The following is a 23592-nucleotide window of genomic DNA, read 5'->3' on the forward strand; positions in this document are numbered from 1 at the left end:
ATAAATTGTACAAAAATGAAAAAATGTAATAAAAAATTTTGTTGTTTGGCAACCAGTTTGTATTTTAGGCAGTCTATCCAAAATACTCTGTTTATTCAATTTCATTTATTTTATAATTATATCTTTAATGAACTTTAACATAAAGCAAAATAAATGATAGAAAAAAAATTGATTATTTGAGATAATAACTTTCAAACTATATACTGGCAGCAGTGCAAAATATTTTCAGAATCAAAAATTTCCCAAAAAATGTTTGCATATCATCATACAAAATAATACAATTTATGAACTAATTAATTATTATTACTATATGATTTGGAAAATTCAAATTAAATCATACAAATAATTAAATAGGCTTACTATATAATTTGCCACACAACACTAAATTGATAAATTAACAGTAAAAATGTTTTAAATTAAAAGAATAATTTAATTTAAGCACAAAACATCCTCATAAGAAAACAGAATTATTGATGTAATACATTGATTAATAGAAATAAAATTGAAGTCACCACCAATACCACAAATGACCAATTTTTAGCATGAGACACTAATTAATGGACTTTTTAACATCAAAAATGCAAAATTCTTTATAATAACAATAGTTGTGAATTTTTTATTATGAAAAATTATTTAAGAAATTCACTAATATTTTGCAAAAAGATAAACTTTGAGTATTTGACTGATATTTTACATCATTATGTTGCAAATGTCATGCTCAGCTGATACTGGTGTCAAGTGCTATGAGAGATTAAAGTCAAGGCATAGCTACCCAAACAAGTGTTACATTAAACCCTGTGTTATTAGTATGTGTCAACGTTTAGAAACTTCCTAATAATGTAACATGTGTTTAATATACATGGCATTATAGAAAGCTGCAATATGTTTTTATGAAGTATCACCTCTAAGCCTTTAGATTTCCAGTATTTTTTCTAGAAAGTGGTTTTTATTAAGATTTAATGTTTCTAGACTTTTATATAGTCTATGTGGTATAATACCAGTAGAAGAGAGGACAACAGGTACAATAAATACCTTATCCATCCTCCACAGCTGCCTTATTTCTTGAGCAAGTGGAGTATACTTGTTGATTTTTTTCAATGTGAACAATTTTATGTTATGAGTGTTTGGAACAGAGATATCTATTATGTAAGTGATGTTAGGTCTATTGTGATGAATTGTTTTATCCATGATTATGGTTCTGTTGTAGTACATTTTATATGTATCATTTATTATTATTGTTATTATTAATTTTTTTGAAAAACTTAACTATATTTTTATTATGTTTTAAAATATATTTGAAAATAAAAAAATATTTTAATATTTTTTTATTTTCTAATTATAATAAAACTACAAATTATAATAAATCTACATATACTACTATAATTATAATAAATCTACAAAAAAAAAATATAGAAAATAAAAGGAAACTAATGTTTATAAGATAATATTAAAATTTCTATTTAATTATTTAACCAAGACAATTCATAAAAGATTTTTAAACACACACTATTAATTTTAAAATTTTTCATGTGGGAAATGAATGAATATTTAATTTTAATTCAAGCAAACAAAATTTTACCCATTAAATAGTGTGAAAAGGGCTGAAAATAAAAACAGACTTCCTTTTTTTTTCTGTTCTTTTTAAAGCTCTCTTTCAGTTTCAGTTTTTGTAAAAATAAAAACCATGGTTTGGTAAGTGAGACCAATTCATCCTTACTGCAAGCACAACTGTTTAAGAAGGTAGCAATGTAACAAATGACTGAACAAATTAAACATTTCAATTTCACTATTAAAACATGCAGTTTCCTTGCATTTTGGTAAATTTTCCAGATTAATATCTATAGCAAGTTGCCAACCTTCAGGAAATGAAAGTACTATACAGTTTGGAGAAAAATGCTGATTTCAGAAAGAAAACACTGGCTTTCACAAAATCACAATTAATACATATATTTATTTGACATTATATTGTACAATCCCTATAATATACAAAATTAACTATTTGTTTTTGCTCCTGCATGCCAATCAGGATGATGTCACCATGTTCTGTCTATTAGTTCCTGTGTTCAAAGTACAAAAAAGTACTCACTGACAAAATACCTGTGTGAGGGCACACAATGTAGTTAATGTTTCCAACTTAGCACTTTTTGCACTAGATTTAGTGCTATTTTGTGATACTGGTGTAACAAATGTTGACAGTCCAGACGTGTTAATTTAATGTCTTTTAAACAAATTTAGTTGTTTGTAAAATTTGACCATTATAACTTTTTAAAAACTACTGTACAATGCTGGTGACAAAGAATGAAAACTGCTTTTGGACAGAATAAACAATGATGGTTGGCAACTGTGCTACAGGCTTAGCATAATATGTGCAAAAATGTTGCAATAAAATTGAATAGCACCAAGATGCTACTCAGTTTTATTGCAACATTTCTGTGCACTTATGACAATATTATTTTTTCTACTGCAAGTTTTTCAGGACTGCTTTATTCCCCCAAACCTTGTTTACAGTTTTTTAAAGCATGAAGCATATTGTAAAAAATACAAATACAAAACTTGTTTACAATATTGGACATATTCTGTATCTCTGAATACTGAAGACATATTTTCAACACTCATTTGGAAATGCATAGTAATGTGGGTTATACACAAGAAGTTATACTAATTAAAATTATTAAAATTTCAAGAAAATATCAAACTTACATCAATTTCACATTCATAATCTGTGTTATCCAGTAATCTCACACGTGCAAGAGCTAATCTTCCTCGTATGCTTCCTTTTCCTTTTACAGAACTACTAGAAGATTCCAAATCATGTCCTTGATCGCTTTGACTACTTGCTGTATGAGTTTTTTGGTCTCCTGAATCATTTTTTTCTTCTGCCATTCTATTAAATTAAATAACTAAAATTTTAATATAGCTTTAAAATTAATACATATATATAATATACAAGGGGTGTTCAAAAAGTATCGGACCTTTATTTTTCCCGCGTAAACCAATGATGCACAGGAGGTCTCTTTCAATGGAGTTATAAAGGGGACAGTCATGCACAGTCCTGAATTTTTTCCTGCCTGCAGAAAGTGTCAGTTGCTGGCAGTCGGCCTATGAGTGAGTATGTGTAGTGAGCGCTCAGTGAGCATGTAGTGGATTCCACTAACTTGTAAGTTGGAAAATGATTGAACAACGTGAGCAGCAATATTGCATCAAATTTTGCCCAAAGCTTGGCGATACCCAAGCAGAAACCATTCGCAAGATTCAGCAGGCTTTTGGGGATGATCCTCAAGGCCAAAAAAAGCATGGCAGGTCCGCAGCAATGTCAAGGTACAGTACATGATCTTGACATTGCTGCGGACCTGCTGTGCTTGACAGTTTTTTCGACTCCCGTGGGGTGGTGTATCCTGAGTACGCACCATAAGGCCAAACCATCGCAAAAAAGTACTACCAGGAGGTCCTTCGTCATCTTTGTGATGCTGTGCGAAGCAAATGACCGGACCTGTGGTCAACCAAAACTTGGCAGCTCCATTATGATAACGCACCCATCCATTCTGCACATCTGATTTGGACTTTTGTTGCCAAACACAACATTCCTGTGGTTCGTCACGCTCTGTACTCTCCCAACATGGCTCCATGTGACTTTTGGCTATTTCCCAAGCTGAAAATGCCGCTAAAAGAAACCCAATTTTAGTCAAGAGAAGACATCATGCGGAATGCGATGGACTGGCTGATGGCCATTCCAAAAGATGTGTTCCAGCAGTGTTTCCAGCAATGGCAAGAGTGCTGGGAGAAGTGTATACATTACCAAGGAGACTACTTTGAAGGGGATTAAGGTTTTGTACCTCAAAATCAATAAATGTATTTTTGCCAACCAAAAGTCTGATACTTTTTGAACACCCCTCGTGTATATATATATATATATATATAATATTTTATAAAGTTTGCCAACTATNTTATGTACAATAGTCTCAAAAATATTCAGAGACCAATATTAAGAAAATAAAAATTTTAAAATAAAATTAACAACATATTGACTTAATCTTGGCCTAAATAATAACAATGATAGTTTGGAGAATAGTTTTAATCAGTTAACATTGCTAGGAAGTTGAAATTTTCTATCATTCTTCATTCATTCAATGTAATCATTATTTTTATGTAAGAATAGCATATAGACCTCCTCCTAATTTGGTTTCTAGATCATCCTAAAGATGTTCTGTGGAACTAAAATCAAAATCTAATTTATAACCACCAGGAGGTGTGGATATAGTATATTAGTGGCTATTTCAGTATTTGAGATTTGGCAACAGTTTTGGTTGATGCTTTTGAATGTATTATGAATAAAAATTTATTTAATTTTTCAAGTAATTTAATTGTTTAATTTCTTATATAAAAAAGTTTTTAGAACTTTAGTTTGCGTCGACCATTTGCTGCCACTTTTGTGTATATTTTATATTTCTTTTGGTTATGATTATTATTATTGTTGTTGGTATTATTTATTATCATCACTGTATTCTTTTTTTTAACAAACTTCTTATTCTGCACTGTATTATTAACATGATTGTAATTTGTGTTGAAATTAATATTGGTAATTGTATTATGTATATAATCTTAAAGTCTGATGAGTATATAATGAAACAACCAACGATCACCTCTAGTGACAAATTACTTTATATTAATCATTTAATTAGCCAAATTCTAGCCTAATCTTTCATGTGATCGTTGGTTATTTCTTGATTGTATTATGTTTTTTGTATGCCCATACATACAAGATGCGACAAACCCGGGCATCACACCTTTCTTCGATGAAGCGCATGTTATTCGCACCACCCAACACCAGGGACAACTAAGAACTTTGGAGGCAGTGGAAATCTTTAAAGCCGATCAAAAATCCGCATGCATTAATTTCAAAGAAGAAATAAATCTCTCTGCAGCATGGCAATTTTTAATTGACGATAAATCATAATATATTTTATAAGATAAATTTTATGAGGTATTGCACACAACGAAACCCCATTGGTAGAAAATTATATTAGAAATAACACGTGGATTCCTTCCAGTTTCGGAAATTTTTTCGAAAAATGGCAAGTTCCATATTTTTAAAAACATTCGAATTAAAGAATCCAGTTATAACGAAAGGTATAAAAAGTAAGCCTGAAGAAGATCCCAGGAGGGGAATCGAAAACGTTCGCCGATTTTAAAGAATTTTGCACCGGTTACTGGTTAATTGTAGATAGTTGTGTTTTTTTGAAGTATATACAATCCGATGTGGTGAGAAAGCACATTAATACAAGATTTCCTTGTACTAAATAAATAAATAAATAAATAAAAAAGAGGAAGTGCGAGTGTCTGGATAAGTTTAAAATTGAATCCAAAGATACATGCAGAAAGAAGAGGGCAACTGAATTTGATAACATAAATTTCTTAACTCTGAAGTGGTTTGCTAAAATGAGAATATTAAACAAAAACACAGACAAATTTATTGACTGTGACTATGATGTTGTGACCACCAAATCTGCTAATTTAAAAGATGTTTATGAAGTGTCCTAAAAGAGTTCAATAAGGGAAAGAATGAAAATAGTAAAGATAAAAGAGGTCTGTATCATAGCAAAGAAAAGAAGTCCATGTCTTTACCTCTCACAGAAGTTTATGATATGCTTGAGAAAATAGCCTCTTGCTATGTGACTACTAGCTGTCCTGATGTTCTTATGCCAATATATCAAGCAAAGAAAATTATAGCTAATGAAACTTTTAAAAAACAAAATTCTAAAGCAATGTAGAACTGATGAGTATCTCATGAAATTGAATTTGTTGCATTGTTTTTTCTTCTCTAAGTTTTTGTTTTCTTTTTTCACTTTCCTGGCAGTTATACAGAGGGAAAGTATGACAATCTGGTAAAAAATGATTTGTCCATATTTTTACATTTTTGGACTTAGGACATCTTGAAATGTCGAGAAATGCAAAAACATTTGGGGTAACTTCTGTATGTATGTTAATGTGTGTGGAACATGATTTTGTTTACTCTGTTTGAAGCTTAATAACTTCTGTGCTCTTTGTTGAAAATTTCTGAAATTTTGCATCAATCCCTCTAATAAAGTTCGTTTATTAATGCTGTTAATGCTATTAAATTTTAGTGGTTAAAGGTAGAGGGAGTGGAAATAATAGGGTTGTGTGTCTCCAGAATGATCAGATTTAATGATGATTTTACTTATTAGCATTTACAAGTTTTTATAAAACTCATCCCTACCCTCAAAATTAAGCTTTTGCCATTTTATAACAGTTAAAAATATAAAAAGTTTTAAAAATAAAATATGATAACAGATGGTGCCACCAAAATTTTAAATGTTATCAGGAAAATTCCTTACTGCTCATTACTGGTTTATTTGTATTTCATATTAATTTCATATAATCAAACCTTTTGCTTATTTCTCCTTAAATGATTTCATTCAAGAACATCTACATTTCTCTTACTGCATAATGTGCCCACCTGTGTAAGGTGGTCACATTAGCAAGTTTCACTGTATATGAATCATCAAAATCAGAGAGATACACTTACATGGTGATCCTTATTAGACAAAAAATTTTATTAATGAATTTGAATTAACATTCATTTGGCTTTTCTTCTAGTAATGAGCAATTATCTCAGAACCAGGAATTGAAGGTAAATTGGAGCAAGCAACATTGATTAAAAAGTGCTTTACTAGAGAAGAAACTAAATATTTAGAGATGTTAGAGATATTTAAAGCAGTCTTGAAGAGAGAGTGCATTAACATACATGATGCAGATTTGTTGTTATATACTTGGAAAACTTTTTATGATAATCCCAAAAAAGATTATTATAATAACTCAATTAACCCATGGGATGTTAATATAAAATTAAATAGAACACTTTAGTTGTAAAGTTTAATTAGGTAAATTTAAATTTTCAATTCAAATGTATATGATAAAATGAACATTCTAATTGGAACACATATAACTGACCTGAAGCAGGACAGTCAAGCTGTTTGAAAACATTTGTTGTTTTTAAGATAATAGCAGTGTTACAGTCAAAACCCGTTTTTAGTTAGAACGCGTTTTAACTAGTTGAAACTAGTTTATACTGAATGTCTTTGTTAAAACCCGTTTTGTCTAGTTGAAACTAGTTTATACTGAATGTCTTTGTTAAAACCCGTTTTGTCTAGTTAAAACTAGTTTNAAACTAGTTTCAACTAGACAAAACGGGTTTTAACAAAGACATTCAGTATAAACTAGTTTCAACTAGACAAAACGGGTTTTAACAAAGACATTCAGTATAAACTAGTTTCAACTAGACAAAACGGGTTTTAACAAAGACATTCAGTATAAACTAGTTTCAACTAGACAAAACGGGTTTTAACAAAGACATTCAGTATAAACTAGTTTCAACTAGACAAAACGGGTTTTAACAAAGACATTCAGTATAAACTAGTTTCAACTAGACAAAACGGGTTTTAACAAAGACATTCAGTATAAACTAGTTTCAACTAGACAAAACGGGTTTTAACAAAGACATTCAGTATAAACTAGTTTCAACTAGACAAAACGGGTTTTAACAAAGACATTCAGTATAAACTAGTTTCAACTAGACAAAACGGGTTTTAACAAAGACATTCAGTATAAACTAGTTTCAACTAGACAAAACGGGTTTTAACAAAGACATTCAGTATAAACTAGTTTCAACTAGACAAAACGGGTTTTAACAAAGACATTCAGTATAAACTAGTTTCAACTAGACAAAACGGGTTTTAACAAAGACATTCAGTATAAACTAGTTTCAACTAGACAAAACGGGTTTTAACAAAGACATTCAGTATAAACTAGTTTCAACTAGACAAAACGGGTTTTAACAAAGACATTCAGTATAAACTAGTTTCAACTAGACAAAACGGGTTTTAACAAAGACATTCAGTATAAACTAGTTTCAACTAGACAAAACGGGTTTTAACAAAGACATTCAGTATAAACTAGTTTCAACTAGACAAAACGGGTTTTAACAAAGACATTCAGTATAAACTAGTTTCAACTAGACAAAACGGGTTTTAACAAAGACATTCAGTATAAACTAGTTTCAACTAGACAAAACGGGTTTTAACAAAGACATTCAGTATAAACTAGTTTCAACTAGACAAAACGGGTTTTAACAAAGACATTCAGTATAAACTAGTTTCAACTAGACAAAACGGGTTTTAACAAAGACATTCAGTATAAACTAGTTTCAACTAGACAAAACGGGTTTTAACAAAGACATTCAGTATAAACTAGTTTCAACTAGACAAAACGGGTTTTAACAAAGACATTCAGTATAAACTAGTTTCAACTAGACAAAACGGGTTTTAACAAAGACATTCAGTATAAACTAGTTTCAACTAGACAAAACGGGTTTTAACAAAGACATTCAGTATAAACTAGTTTCAACTAGACAAAACGGGTTTTAACAAAGACATTCAGTATAAACTAGTTTCAACTAGACAAAACGGGTTTTAACAAAGACATTCAGTATAAACTAGTTTCAACTAGACAAAACGGGTTTTAACAAAGACATTCAGTATAAACTAGTTTCAACTAGACAAAACGGGTTTTAACAAAGACATTCAGTATAAACTAGTTTCAACTAGACAAAACGGGTTTTAACAAAGACATTCAGTATAAACTAGTTTCAACTAGACAAAACGGGTTTTAACAAAGACATTCAGTATAAACTAGTTTCAACTAGACAAAACGGGTTTTAACAAAGACATTCAGTATAAACTAGTTTCAACTAGTTAAAACGCGTTCTAACTAAAAACGGGTTTTGACTGTAACAGCAGAATAAAACTAAAGTTACTGAGATGATTAAAATTTATTTAATTTAAACTATATGCTCTCCACCTCAAATTAGTAGTGGCTTGCCCATATACATCATACTTTTGTTTAACAATAGAATTGTGCCAATTATCTATCTAACCTTTCAGGGAAAAATTTTTGAATTGAAATAACATGACTTCTGCTTTGCATAAAAAGTTCATATATAGTTAATCAGGGCCTCCTCCTCCTTCAGTTTCCAAATCTGGTCTCGGATTTCATCTATCTAACTCTATTCTTGAGATTAATGAAAAACAGACAGATGACAGTGAAAATTTATAGGTGAACAATTTTTTCAAATTGCAGCCCAATAATCAATTATATACAGTAGAGCATCGATTATCCAAGACAATTTGGGACTGGGGTTGTTCAGATAACTGATTTTTGGATAACTGATCATTTATGAAAAAATATATTAAACACAAAACTGTACTGTATATAATTTGTATCACACGTCTTACAAATACATACCTTACATAATGTAGTACAGGTAACCCCTGTATAACACAGTAGTTACGTTCCAAAAAATTGCCGTGTTATGCGAATCCGTGTTATACGAAACAAAGAACTAATACGAAAAGGAGGGTTAGGTTCCAAAAATTAAAAAACATGCTAGTATATTTTCATAATTAAGATAAATATCTTCATTAAAATTTTTTTAAGTGATACATATTAATATAAATTAAACAATGTTTTCTTCGTCATCACTAAAAACACTATTAATTAACCGAGAGCGTTTTCTTTTTGGCAAGTTATCCTTATCCTCTGAGCATTTTTCTGCATTATCTTCAGATCCATGCTTTACCTTTTGCAAAATGTATGTAATTTTAGATTGCTTGCTTCTAGTTAAAAGGTCTTTATAAATTTCCTTATATGGTGCTAAGCACTTATGAAGAATAAAGCAAGTATGGAATAAGGGAAAAACATTCGGCAACATCAGAAGCAGAAGCGTCGCGATCTGGCAACATTGAAACAAGTTTCGAGAAGGACCACGTGTATCGACAGAAGGCGAGAAGAGAAAATTTACATACTTAAGTACTAATAGTTCACGAAAATAATAATTTTCGTGAACTATTATTACTTAAGTATGTAAAAATTTATTACATTTCCTGTTGTACGAGGGTTTTACCCAATTCTCGAACCATGTCAGAGTGAATCCGTGCTATAAAAGTACCGTGTTATACGGGGGATGGTACCAATTCTCAAACCGTGTTAGAGTGAATCCGTGCTATAGAAGTGCCGTGTTATACGGGGGTTACCTGTACATTAAACTAGGCCTACAGTTTAGGTTGGCAGGGAGGGGGAGAGTGCTACAACACCACAGCATTAGCAGAAATTTGAATTTGTTGACTGGAATGCTTTTGGTTAACCGATGTTTCGGTTGATCAGTATTCAGATAACTGATGATCTATTGTAAATCACTTTCATTCTCTTGAAAGAAAAACCTAATATACATATTATGCATTTTTTATTTTATGTATGCTTTTAAATTGCATTCAATCTGAATTGATAACAACAAAAAATACTAACTTGTAAGAAAAATATCTGTCAATAAAAAAAGACCATAAAAATATTTTTAAAAAAAAATGAAAAATAATAAATTTTCTTAAATTGCAAATTGAAAATTATTCTGTAATGAAATTGTAAATGTCCTCTATGAATTAATAAATTAAATAATCAGTTTAATTAAAAGAAAAAAAATAGTATTCTTTAGGAAGTTATTTTTAAAATTATTTTAAATAAATTGAAACATTTATTTTAAATAATTTAAAATGTGATTTTAACCTTTGAAATAAAATGTAAAATTGCAATTTTTTATACTTGTGCATATATATATAAGCTTGGCCTGCTGTTGCCCAGGTATAAATTATTCTGAAGGTTCTTTATGAAACAATGAAGAGTGCAAATTGAACAGATATTCTTTTCGCTTATAGGTAGGAAACAGAATGTTTAGATTTGAAATGTATTTTTTCAGGAAATTATTCAGTATGATGTGAGAAATAAACAAAGTTATGAAACAAACTTTGTTTATTTCTCACATCATATATTTTTGTTACTTTGCATGTTGAATTTGTGTTTCCAATTTATGATACAGATTATTTTCAATTCAATTACAGATTCAATATTATGATACAGATATCAATAAACAAAGTCCAAAGTAGACAAGGATACAAACAGAAATCAATAAAAGTACGGTAAGGATATAGAAGCAAAAATAATTAACAGATAGATACATTAGTTATATCTCACCATCTGATATATTGTTCATTTACTTAATCTCTCTACATGTGCAATATAACAAGAGGCTACTGTACATTAAAATAAAACAGATTTTAAAATTGGATTTTTAAGACTTGGTTTTTACAGGAAAATCTATTTCTTAAAAATATTTAAAGTTGAAAAAAAATATTATTTCTAAAATAACTGAGTATTTTTTGTATAAAAACATTACTAAATGAAACTTTTTAGGTAATTTAAAATTACATTCAAACAAACTTTTTAAATTAATTTAGTTAAAACAAATAAATGTAAATAGTGACTAAACACCAATCATTGAGAGGGAAAGGAAGCATGTTCCTTTAACTAACTAAACATGCTTTGCTATCATCTTGAAGAGAGAGAGCCAGAGTTGGTAGATCCAACACAGAACTGTCCAGAGGGTACTTGAACACAGATGTGATCCATTATAGTCAAATGTCTGTCTACTCTGGCAAAGTTCAGATAAAAGTATTTCATTTATTTGGGAGAAGACCTTATGCATTTTAGTCAGTAATGCATGCAATCAGCCAAAGCTGGATCTATCATGAAAGACAATATGAGAGTGCAGGATGTCCTGAATATAATACTGTGCTGTCAGTGTCTGTTGTACTACTGTTATGGTCAATGCTGTTACATGAGATGACTTTCCAGACTAGCATACTAGCAGTGGTCATCATGGCCATTCAACAGTAAAGGTGGGATTGAAGTCTCACCAGTAGTCCTCTATACTGTATCAGTATAGAGGACTACTGGACTACTCAATCCCACTGGTGATTATCTATTCCTGAACAAAACTGGAATTCCTTGCTAAAGACACACTGCCAGTCTATAGCAATCCATGCTTCTGTGTCATAGTACCAATGCAAAGCTGATGATATTGGGGTGCTAATAACAGGATGTGCAGCAATTGTTATGTACATAAATTTTGCCTCTATTAGTTTCCTGTCAATAATGCAGGAAAAGACAAAGTTCTGTAGCAAGACTGCCACCTGTCTCTGGATGGTGAACAAAGATGATATTGCAACTACAGTAGAGCGTCGATTATCCAAATCAATTGGGGATGGGGTTGTTCAGAAAATTGATATTTCGGATAACCAATTATGTACGAAAAAATATATTAACCTATCCCATGTTGAAATTTTTCTCCATTGCGTGTCACTTCGCATTGAATTTTCATCGACATTAAGCCTAACAAAGACTATTGTATCGTTAAAAATTATTTTTTTATTTTATACAAACAAAATAAATATATTGAAAAATATAAAAACAATAAAAAATTATACTTTAGAAGTTAATTTAGTATCAAAAACGTAAAATATTTGAGTAGCCGAAAACATAGCCAAAGATTGCAGCGCCACAGCACTGGCGAAAATTTAAATTTGCCGACTGGAATTATTTCGGATAATTGACGCTCTACTGTATTTGTGTTGCCTCTTGATCAAACAATCATCTTGGTGGTCTGTCTGAGACATTCAGAATCTGCCTACCAGATATATATAAGTCTTCATGTAGCCATTGCCTCAAAGCCATGTCACAGTCAGATTAGAATGGCCCAGATGGCAAACAATTCAACAAAATGACCTTTCTGTTCCCCTCAGACGAATGAAGAGGCCTTTCTCAAACTCCATCAGCTGTGCATAATGTCTTTGACTACACTGCAATGTGCATAATATAAAAACAGTAGTCTTTTTGAGAATTCAACATTCTGAAAAGTACTCCTGAAAAAGATTAAGCATTTTTATGTTGTGTGATGTTTATATAGAGTTGATAATGATATCAAACAGACTTTGTATAGTCATGACTCACATTCACAATGACATAGAAACATGCTGAAAATTCTGAACACAGTAAGCCTTCACAAGCTTTTTTATAGGATATTGGAGTAGCAATTTTAAGGCACTCTTGTAGCATTACCTGGTATGCAATCAGACCACTACTGTAATCATTTCTATACTATCTGAGACAGCTGTATGCCAAGTTTTATAGTAATCAGCCAATTGTAGCTGTGAGCATAACTTTTTTGTCAATGAGAGTACAATCTTAAACAGTCTTGCATATTTTCAATCTATCATAATTGTAACAATTACTTAGATCTCATTTTTCTCAATTTATCTCTTGAAATTTTCCAAATTAATGGTCTCCTCTCTTTACTAATAGTATAAATTTTGAACTTCTACAATATTATATCTCTGCAATAAATTAAATAAGATATATTGAATAAAACCAGATACTTTGGTTAAAAGTTTGTCATTATTTAAGTTTACTTAACTGGAGTTACAGAAGTTTACTACTTCTGTAAGTAATATAGTTGTGGTTTACTCCTTGTTTTAAATTGTTTAAAAAAAAAAAAAAAGCATTTAAAACAAGGAGTAAACCACAACTATGTAAACCCGGCCCACAATGGGGTGGCCGGGTAGTGAGAGATGGGGCCCAACATATCCGAATGGACAAGTCGAAATATCTCCAGATATTTTTAGACCTATCCAGACCTGTGAAAATATAGTGAAAATCTATAACATGTATCTGCATTGAGTAGTTCAAATAACTTCTATCATAAATTATATTTGCAATACTGTCAATATTTCAATAAAGTAGTTTTCAAGTTTTCTTTAGATCTTAAAATATCTTGGAACTTTATTCCAAATCTTTGAAATAAACTTTGTTGATTTCAAAGAAAAACCAATATTGACAATGAACAAATTTTCTGTTTATATGAATTTGAAGAAATATTTTAATATTGTAGTGCTGCGTCACTATTGTTCTTGGGATAGGCACTTGTATTTATATACCTTTCTTGTGCAAGGTTCGTTTTCCGTACCTGTTTTCTTTTTGTAATTTGTAACTTTCGTTTTTTTTGTGAAAAACCATCTTTTACTTGGGTGGTACAGCCCAGTTGTCTCGATTGGCTGTGCTGTGTTCACGAGTGGTGACGTGCACGATGGCAGGACTTATAAAATTTGCCATCCCATGTGTACGGTACCCTTTTTCTGGGTGGACAAGGACTGAGACGGATGGGCTGAGGTGCGCCGGAGTGGACGAGTAGTACTAGTGGACTGAAACAAAGGAAGACGGGGATTCACCACATGCGGAATCCATCTGCATTGACGGAGCTACATGGACGATACCAATTTTTAGACGACCCTGAAATACAACAGGAGTTTTTTGAAGAGACGTACAGATTAGTTCAACGTAGGAATTATTTCTGTGAAGTGTTTGTATAAAAAAAAAGTAAATGTTTCTATTTCTGTGTCCGTGAAGACTAGTTAAATATTGACGCTAGCATTTTAAAATTTTTTATGTAAATTTTGTAGTGATAAACCCTAGTTTATCGTAATTGACATTCATTAAATATTTTCTTATTATTGATACATGTTGTTTGTCTCGTGTAAAATCCTCGAGTAACAGTAGTCTTTTACCCTACTCTTTGTCCAGAGTAACCTCGGTGCTCATAGGACACTACAATATCACTAATTTAAAATCATTCAAAAATAATGTAATTTTAAATATCGTTCCAAACTGATTCTCTGTTCAAAAACCTAATAAAGGGTTATTAATTAATCAAGTAGAAAATGTTAGTTTGATTAAAAATTAAGTTGCTGGAAAAGTACATAAGGTAATTTGTGTGTCTCTAGTTAACACTAATTTGTTCTTTTCTCATTCAGAACTTATTATTATAAATTATGAACATAATAAGTTCTAAATGAGAAAGTTGTCTTTCATAATTTTTAATCTACTGGGTTCTTTGGAAAGTAATTTCATTTTTTTATTACTAGAGGAATTAATTAGATGTATTTTTACTAGCCAATTTCATTTTAAACCAAATTTTCATTATATACTTTGATAGCTGACATTTTAAGGCTTATTTGTAAAAAATTTTGTTTTATTCTGTATAATTGTTTTTTTTTTCAGTGTCCCAATAAATATGGAAAATCAAAAGCATCATTTTCAGTATATTTTGCTTTTTTATTACCAAAAAATCAAAATGCTGTTCAAGCAAGAAAAAAATTGTGGTACATGTATGGAGATGATGTGTTGAGAGAAAGACAGTGCAAAAACTGGTTTACAAAATTTCGTTCTCGCAATTTCAATACTGAAGATGCACCACGTTCTGGATGGGCAGTTAAAGCCAATGAAAACAAAATAAAGGTACTCCATTGAAGCAAACTGCAAATAACAACACATGAAGTCACTAAGAAATTAAATTTGTTAAAATGAACTGTTTACGATTACTTGAAATGAATTGGTTTTATTTCAAAGCTCAATATATGGGTTCCACATGTTCTTAAAAAGAGAGTTGCTCTCTTTGGTGGGATTTTAAGGAATTTTTTTTTTTGAGCTTTTATCAGACAATTTAACAATTAATTCAAAAGTATACTGCCATCGAGTAAACAAATTGAGTAATACCATCAAACAGAAAAGGCCAGAATTGACCAACAAAAAAGATGTAGTGTTTTACCATGATAATGCCAAATTTCACACAAGTTTGGTAACTCCTCAGAAACTGTTATAACTTAGATGGGATGTGCTATCACCAGGCATCTTCAGATTATTACTTGTTCTGGTCTATACAAAATTTTTTAAACTAAGACATTTACTTGAAATGAAAATGTCAAAAATCACTTGGATCTGTTTTTTGTAAGCAAAGATCAAAACTTTTATGAACGTGGAATCATGCTACTACCAGAAACGATGACAACAGGTATTTGACCAAGATGGTCGATATATAATTCAATAAAATATTTATTTATTATAAAAATATTGTGTTTTTTTCCACAGGAAAAAAAAAACAAAATTACTTTCTGAACAACCCAATAGCAATGGTAATTTCTTTTCAGAATTTTTTTGATGCTGTAACATACCTTAATCCTACTTATGCAAGTCCTGTTAAAATTTCATCTCATTTTTACATATTTAAAACCTTATATGGAAAGTTGCTATTACTGATTAAATTGACTGTTTATATATATAAACAGTCAATTTAATCAGTAATAGCAACTTTCTAAGAAATGGAACTATACCTTAAAATAAATTTACCTTAAAATAAAACATACCATATATATATGGTATGTTTATTTATTGGATATATAAAATAAAGTTTTGTTTTATTTAAAAATTTTATATTTCAACAATAAATTTAAAATATGCTTATTTTAATAAATCAAACTGAAAATATTATTTTAAAATATTTCAAAAAGTGATAATTTAATAAAATATTTTTTATTATAATTTTTTTTAGTTGTTTTATTAAAACAAATCCTTTTTCTTTCTTCAAATTTTTTTAAAAAATGCAAATTTAATATATATACATTGTGTTCTTGGGATATTTATATATATATATATACATATATACATATACACTCTAATTGATTTAAGAACTTACGTTACTGCATATAATTTCAAGTTATAAGCTACAATTAATTTTAAAGCATCGAAGATGCAATGCAGGGGTCTGATGTTGTCCCATGACTTAAATTTTAACAAATATTATTTTAAATTTCTAAAATATTCATTATATAAACACACAAATAAACCACAAATAATTGTATATAATACAAAAAACAAATTTAAAGAATTTCAACTTAAAAAAAAAAAAAATTAGTTTATTTTATTTTTCCAAATTAAATTCATTGATTTTCTGGAAATTAGAATAAAAAAATATTAAATAAATGAAAAAATAACATCTGCTTATTTTTCTGATTTAATATAAGTAATCAATTTCATAAACAAGTAATGAAAATGTGTTTGTGCTTATAATTTAATTTGTGTTCCAGTAAAAATGTATTCACTGCATAACAAACTTCACATATAGCGCACAAATGATCTAGCTTTAAGAAAAAATGCGCGATTTAAAAAATACTAAAGATGTAAATTTATTTATTAGATTCATAAATTATTAAGAATTCATTAGATAATGGCCGGATATTTAAAAAAAGAAAAAAAAATTTTTTTTCTGGTTTAAAATAAATCATTTTACTTATTTATCGCATGAACGAAACGGATTTATAGGAACACCCATATCGTTGATTTTCTTAGCTGGTAAAATAGCATTAGAATTTTACTTACCTTCCAGAAAACGATAATTTTTGAAGGCAAACGGTAAAGATTTACTGTTTATTGATTTAATTTATAATAACAGATAGAAAGAAGAATTTTAAATGACACTTTTCAGTCGTTTCAACCGGCGCGGAGAGATACATGATAATATTATGAAAATAAACCGCATAGACGGAGTGCATTGCCCTGATTGGCCAGTGGCTCCTGTCCGATCCATGCCGTATACACCACTTTTAGGACCCATCACGCTCGATAGATGGCGTCCGCATTCAATGTATTCGGATTAAAGTTGCCAAATATCAACAACGGTTTATTATTAGATATAATTTTATAATTAAGTAAATTTTATAAATATTTCTACGTCATATAAAGCGTATAATTATACAAATAGTTTCAAGAAAAGTTTTGAAATTACATTTTATAAGTATATAATGAAATTAAGATGTCGGCCTATCTCTATGAGGAATTTGGGATGGCCAAGCGGTCAAGATAGCAGTTTACCTCTCTTGGAACCCGGGATCGAATCCGTACGGGTGGAAAAATCCTCAGGAATTTTTCGGGGGATGGTCCGTCTGGATATGTCGGGCCCCGTCCCTCATCACCCAGCCTGGTCGAACCCATAATGGGCTTGCTAAATAAGGTTTCATTAGTGCCCACAAGGCGGAGAGAATTTTAAAAAGTAAATAAGTATTCTTAGCATCACTAAAAACACCAATTTTTACGACAGTAATTAACTTGCAACGTGTGAGCTATGCGTGTTTCTAAAGTTGTCCTATAAATATATAAATAAAATATAATTGGCATACTGCTTTTTTCCAATTATTCAAGTTGCTTGTTATCCTTAAACATAGAATATTATTATTATTATTATAACCTTATTACAGCAGTTTAAAGTTGTTATTTTATAATTACTTTATTATGAAAGATTAGTTTTTATCCTCTCTTTATCTTGCTAGAATATCTTCTAGATAGGAATAATGTGACCATTTTATTCATTTAAAAGCTGTTGGAAAAAGATAACTAGCCAGGAAATTTCAAATTTCACCTGATTGCCTCCTGATTGCAAGATCCTCTAATTGCTACTTTTTGTATTAAATTTAATAAAGGAAATACAAGTTAGATTTTATTGAAGCAATTCAAAATATCATGAATAATCACGTAAGTAAATTTTTGTACTTAATGAAATTATAGCATTAATCTGTAACTTGTAAAGTAAGAATTATTTTATCATCGATAATTTTTATAAAATTAATATATTATTTGGTACTTATTGAACAATGTGCTTCAGTGGTGTGCCGTCATTGGAAGCGGTAGATGCGCCCCTTCCCTTGTATTTTCTAAAAAATAAATACATATTAATTTTAATTATATGAAAATAATCGCACAATATTTTATTATAACCGCATTATGCATCTTATTACAAATTTCTATAGTACACGTAAAAAAAATTAATATTGCTATTGTATATTCGAATATTAGTGGCGGAGTGGAAGCGCTGTATCGTCAGCATCCAAAAAAGCCAGATTCGCGCACGCGCTTTACAGAGCACCAACCTCGCCCGGTTTAGCCGGTGGAAGCCTAGAACCTCGGGTGGATGCTACACGTATAACTCATCCAATTCTATCCAGGACCGGTTCTGGGCTGTTAGCCGCCTGCCCGCTAGATATTTGACCGCCCTCGCCCGATTACGTGAATCGCGAGTAGATTTATAACTTAACCCAACCGATAAGAATCCACCTGTATGTTTTTATGATAGTTCTATATAGTTGACATGAGTTTAAAAAAATCCATTATAATATTTGATATTTTTATTCCGCTTTCCGATTTTATATTACGAATTTCAATGTTAAACCAGTGATATTACGATTTCGTATGTCCCATTTTTAAGGGGATGTAGGAAAAAACGTGTACAATTCTTGTATAATGTTAAAAAATTAACCGTTACTTTGACAGCATCATTTATAACTAAATTTAATGAATGAGAGAGATGCACGAGGTACAGGAAAAGCTCTAGAATTTATTTTCTTTAAATTTACGATTTATGTATCCGTTTGTCATAAAATTTGTCTTTCCACTTTTTTCCCCGAGACTACCAATATTCGAGTACAAAGTAACTGGTTTCGACTTATTTCTACTTAAGAAGTAGTTAAATAATTAAGCGATTAGGGAATTGGGGACATAAACAAAACCCTGACGAAAGAGCCAAAATTTTACTTAAACAAAAGCTGGTTAAGCTTTTGTTTAAGTAAAATTTGGTTCGGTTAGAACCAATCTATAGCCGAGTATAGTGGGGACTGATTTCTTCGTAATATTAGATGTAATAAAGAGAGAAATTTTTCCAGTTCAATGGCAATGTCCGAAAAGTTGTAAATTTTGGAAATTTCCGTGGACCCTGGTCCTAAAACTAATTAGTTAGAAAACAAACGACGGACGATTTATTAAGTTTAACATATTTAGATTTTTACAGCTATGGCGAGAAACGTTTAAAATGTACAACAACCCTGTCGCGTCCTTTTAGGTATACTAGTGATGCGACAAAAGAGGCATTTGACATTGACCGGTATCGGCACCCTCGGTATTTGCAGCCCGCGTGCATGCACCTATCAGGACCGTCTCTGATTCCATCCATTAGTCACTCGTAGGGAGCTATTTGAATAAGTGGATTGTTTTCAGATTTAAAAAGTAAAGAAGATTTTATGTTATTTTTATGTACGTTTCTTTACAAAGTTATATTTAATTATAATTTTCTTTAAAAATATATTAATATAATTGAAGAATATTTTGTACCAGGTATGTACTGTACAGTACATCCACCACATATTTTATTTCACTAAGTAAGTTTTTATTATTTTATTTATAATTGTAGCCCTTATATCGTGGCTAACGATTCGGAATGTAATTGTGGTATTAATTAAAAATACATTTAGAGAAGTCTACGGTTTTTACCGGCTTATCGAACAAACGATACGAATGGACCCTTGACCATCACTGACGCGCAATTAACTGATTGCCCCTGGAAGTCGGCTTCTTACAGAAACACAGCTTTCCTACTATTAAATGTCACGGCACGACGCTGATGTGCTTATTATTTACATGAAATTAAACCTAAGGAATCCTTTAAATTACTATGATGTATAAATGTAGGAAAATGTCTTCTTCCTTTATTTAATAATTTACAAGTATATGTGATTGAATGTGTTGTAAAGAATACTTAATATTTAGGAGACTTCTACTCAAAATTTCAGAACTTTAAAATTGTTTTTAACAACTTTTAGTAATAAAAACTAAAATAAAACAAAATCTGTGCTGTGTTAAGATACACAAAGAACAGAAACCATTGCAGAAAAATCTTCTACCATGCATAGAAATAAGTTCAGTGTTCTTCGATAGATTACGTTAAAAGTTGAAGGTGTAAGGTCCGCAACGATTTACACTTAAAAAATTCCTGTGGAGTCTTCGACCTACCCGGATTTATCCTAGGTCCCGGGTCAAGACGGCCGAATGGCCGAGCGGTCAAGGTGGCAGTCTACCACTCTGGAGGATCCGGAATCGACTCCGAACGGGTTGAAAAATTCCAGGAATTTTTCGGGGAGTAATCCGACCGAATATGTCGGCCCCGTGTCTCATCACCCGGCCGCCCTATTGTGGACCTAGCCGAACCCATAATGGACTTGCTAAAAGAGGCCTTCTTAGTGCCCACAGGGCGGAAAGAGTTACAAAAAAAATCTCGACTATTAGGACTCAATTGTTCAGCGACATTTGTTTTGCTTTACGAAAAATATATATATATTTGTTTTTAAAAGTAATTTAATCTAATTTGTTTATTAAGTAAAATATTAGTGTATGTAATTATAAATTTGAAAACAAGATTATTTGTATAATTGGCAACACTGTAACACTTAATTTGTTGACAGCGTATTTCACATCGTATTTCAACACGTGGTCTGTAACTTTTAACATGGAAGTTATAGTCGGAACTTATGAGCACTATCTGTTAGGCTATAAATTAATAAAAGAAAAACAGGTTTGTTAATATTTGTAGAAAAATGCAAACATTTAATATATATGAAAATTTAAATAGTTAAAGTATTTATATATTTAAATTTAAATAATTGAATTTGATTTCTTAAAGAGAAATAGTTAATACAGTCTTAATATGTTTTGTTTAGGATTATAAATTACAACAAACATTTGCTTGTCAAGCACATATTGGACCTATTCGTTGTATAGCAACTTCGCATAAATTTTTAGTTTCGGGAGGTATTGATGAAACTATTCAGATATTCAATTTAAAAACAAAAAAGGAAATTGGAAACATAGTTCAACATAGTGGTAAGATATTTTTATATCATAAGATTTCTGAAAATGATTATTACTATTTATATATTGTCTTATAATAGTATAAACTGGTTTTGATGAACATTTCATTTGGCACAATCAGAAAAAGATATAGAACATTTATTTTAGTTAAGTGTGGTAACATTTCTTTCACTTAAGACAATGAATGAATATCATTAAATCATAAAGAACATTCAAGTACAGAAATCAGTAATTTTTATTTCANTATTTGTAGAAAAATGCAAACATTTAATATATATGAAAATTTAAATAGTTAAAGTATTTATATATTTAAATTTAAATAATTGAATTTGATTTCTTAATTAAAGAGAAATAGTTAATACAGTCTTAATATGTTTTGTTTAGGATTATAAATTACAACAAACATTTGCTTGTCAAGCACATATTGGACCTATTCGTTGTATAGCAACTTCGCATAAATTTTTAGTTTCGGGAGGTATTGATGAAACTATTCAGATATTCAATTTAAAAACAAAAAAGGAAATTGGAAACATAGTTCAACATAGTGGTAAGATATTTTTATATCATAAGATTTCTGAAAATGATTATTACTATTTATATATTGTCTTATAATAGTATAAACTGGTTTTGATGAACATTTCATTTGGCACAATCAGAAAAAGATATAGAACATTTATTTTAGTTAAGTGTGGTAACATTTCTTTCACTTAAGACAATGAATGAATATCATTAAATCATAAAGAACATTCAAGTACAGAAATCAGTAATTTTTATTTCATTTGATTTATATGTAAAGTATTATTGTTGTTCTTTCAAATATTTTAGAATTAACAGATATTTGTTTAATGCAGTATCTAGCTTACCACTTCATTAATAATTAGGCAAGTTTTGTCATGATTTTACAGAAATTGTACATTATTAAAATTTTATTTTTATTGTAATAAAAGATAATTATTTTATGATTGAATTTTTAGAAGTATTATTTTTTACAGAAATTATTATTTAAATTTATGTAATTGATCATTGAAAGTAATAGTTTATAATAATTAATTATTGTTTAATAGGAACAATTACCTGCTTGAGTTTTTTCAAGGATTCTCATTTATTCAGTAGTAGTGAAGATGGGACAATATGTGTCTGGTCTTCTTCAAATTGGAAATGTCTTAAGACATTAAAGGGACATAAGTAAGTTTTAAATTTGTTGAAATATTTTTATTAATTATTTATTAAATATTTATTTAGGTATCCTTCATTATTTTTAAATTAAAATTTAATATGAACAGATGCATAGTAGAATGATCAAAATGAATGTTTGGAATAAGTTTGTTTCAATTTATAGGATGTTTAAGAAAGATCTTTATTATTATACAAATTCATAACACAAAAATGAAATGGTTTATTGAAATACAGTTTACAGTAAAAGAAAGTTTATATTAGTAGTTTGCAGAATTAAAAATGGTGATAATATAGGAAAAAGCAGATTGTGTATTGTGGTTAGCTGAAACAAAGTCATCATAACTATGCAAAGAAAGTATTGCAAGAAGTACAAAAAGACACCATCAAGTGTTTCTTCAATTTATGTTCGGATGAAGAAATTTTAGACACAGGAAGTGTTCAACACTTGAGATTATGTTGCCTTTGACATCGGATGAATCTGTGGAACAGTTTAGAGAAGTGTTCTGTAGCAGTCTGTGGAATTCAAAGATTTATTGAATGTATGTTAATAAAATACTTTTTGAGTAATTCTTTCTTTTACCACAAATTACATTTCAATAGATTACTTCATTTTTGTGTTATGAATTTATATAATAGGTGTCTAGAAAGATTATTGGGACACCTGTATGTTTATTTAAACAGTCATTTATTTATCAACAAATAATAATATAATTGATAGTTTTTAATTATTTTGAGAAAATTTTAAATGTCTTAAATTGTTATAATTGCAAAGAAGATTCCTACAACAGTATAGGCTTAAATTACAAGACTTTATTATTAATTTTCTAGAATTTGTTTGTAGTGTATTAAAAAATTCTAAAATTCATATTTATAAAGTATGGTAAGAATAATTATGGAACAATGTAAAGTCAAAGATAAATATATATATATTTATCT

The 23592-nt window shown here is 29.8% G+C and overlaps 2 protein-coding genes across 2 annotated transcripts in view; one reads left to right on the top strand and one right to left on the bottom strand.

The window, feature by feature from the left end:
- Positions 1-17345, bottom strand: part of LOC111636327 (band 4.1-like protein 1) — a 33014-nt gene extending 15669 nt beyond the window's left edge. Inside the window, exons 1-2 of the mRNA XM_023381551.1 lie at positions 17170-17345; positions 2701-2884 (exon numbers count right to left, since the gene is read on the bottom strand). Of these exons, the coding sequence (XP_023237319.1) occupies positions 2701-2883 (183 nt within the window). The 5' untranslated portion in view covers position 2884; positions 17170-17345. The remainder of the gene's footprint in view (positions 1-2700; positions 2885-17169) is intronic.
- Positions 17346-20700: 3355 nt separating this feature from the next.
- Positions 20701-23592, top strand: part of LOC111636183 (p21-activated protein kinase-interacting protein 1-like) — a 14590-nt gene continuing 11698 nt past the window's right edge. Inside the window, exons 1-3 of the mRNA XM_023381382.1 lie at positions 20701-21184; positions 21330-21492; positions 22545-22665. Coding sequence (XP_023237150.1) covers positions 21119-21184; positions 21330-21492; positions 22545-22665 — 350 coding nt within the window. The 5' untranslated portion in view covers positions 20701-21118. The remainder of the gene's footprint in view (positions 21185-21329; positions 21493-22544; positions 22666-23592) is intronic.

The sequence above is a fragment of the Centruroides sculpturatus genome, unplaced genomic scaffold (assembly GCF_000671375.1).
Source record: "Centruroides sculpturatus isolate CEXI.00-Female unplaced genomic scaffold, Cexi_2.0 scaffold158, whole genome shotgun sequence".
In the NCBI taxonomy this organism is placed as follows: Eukaryota; Metazoa; Arthropoda; class Arachnida; order Scorpiones; family Buthidae; genus Centruroides; species Centruroides sculpturatus.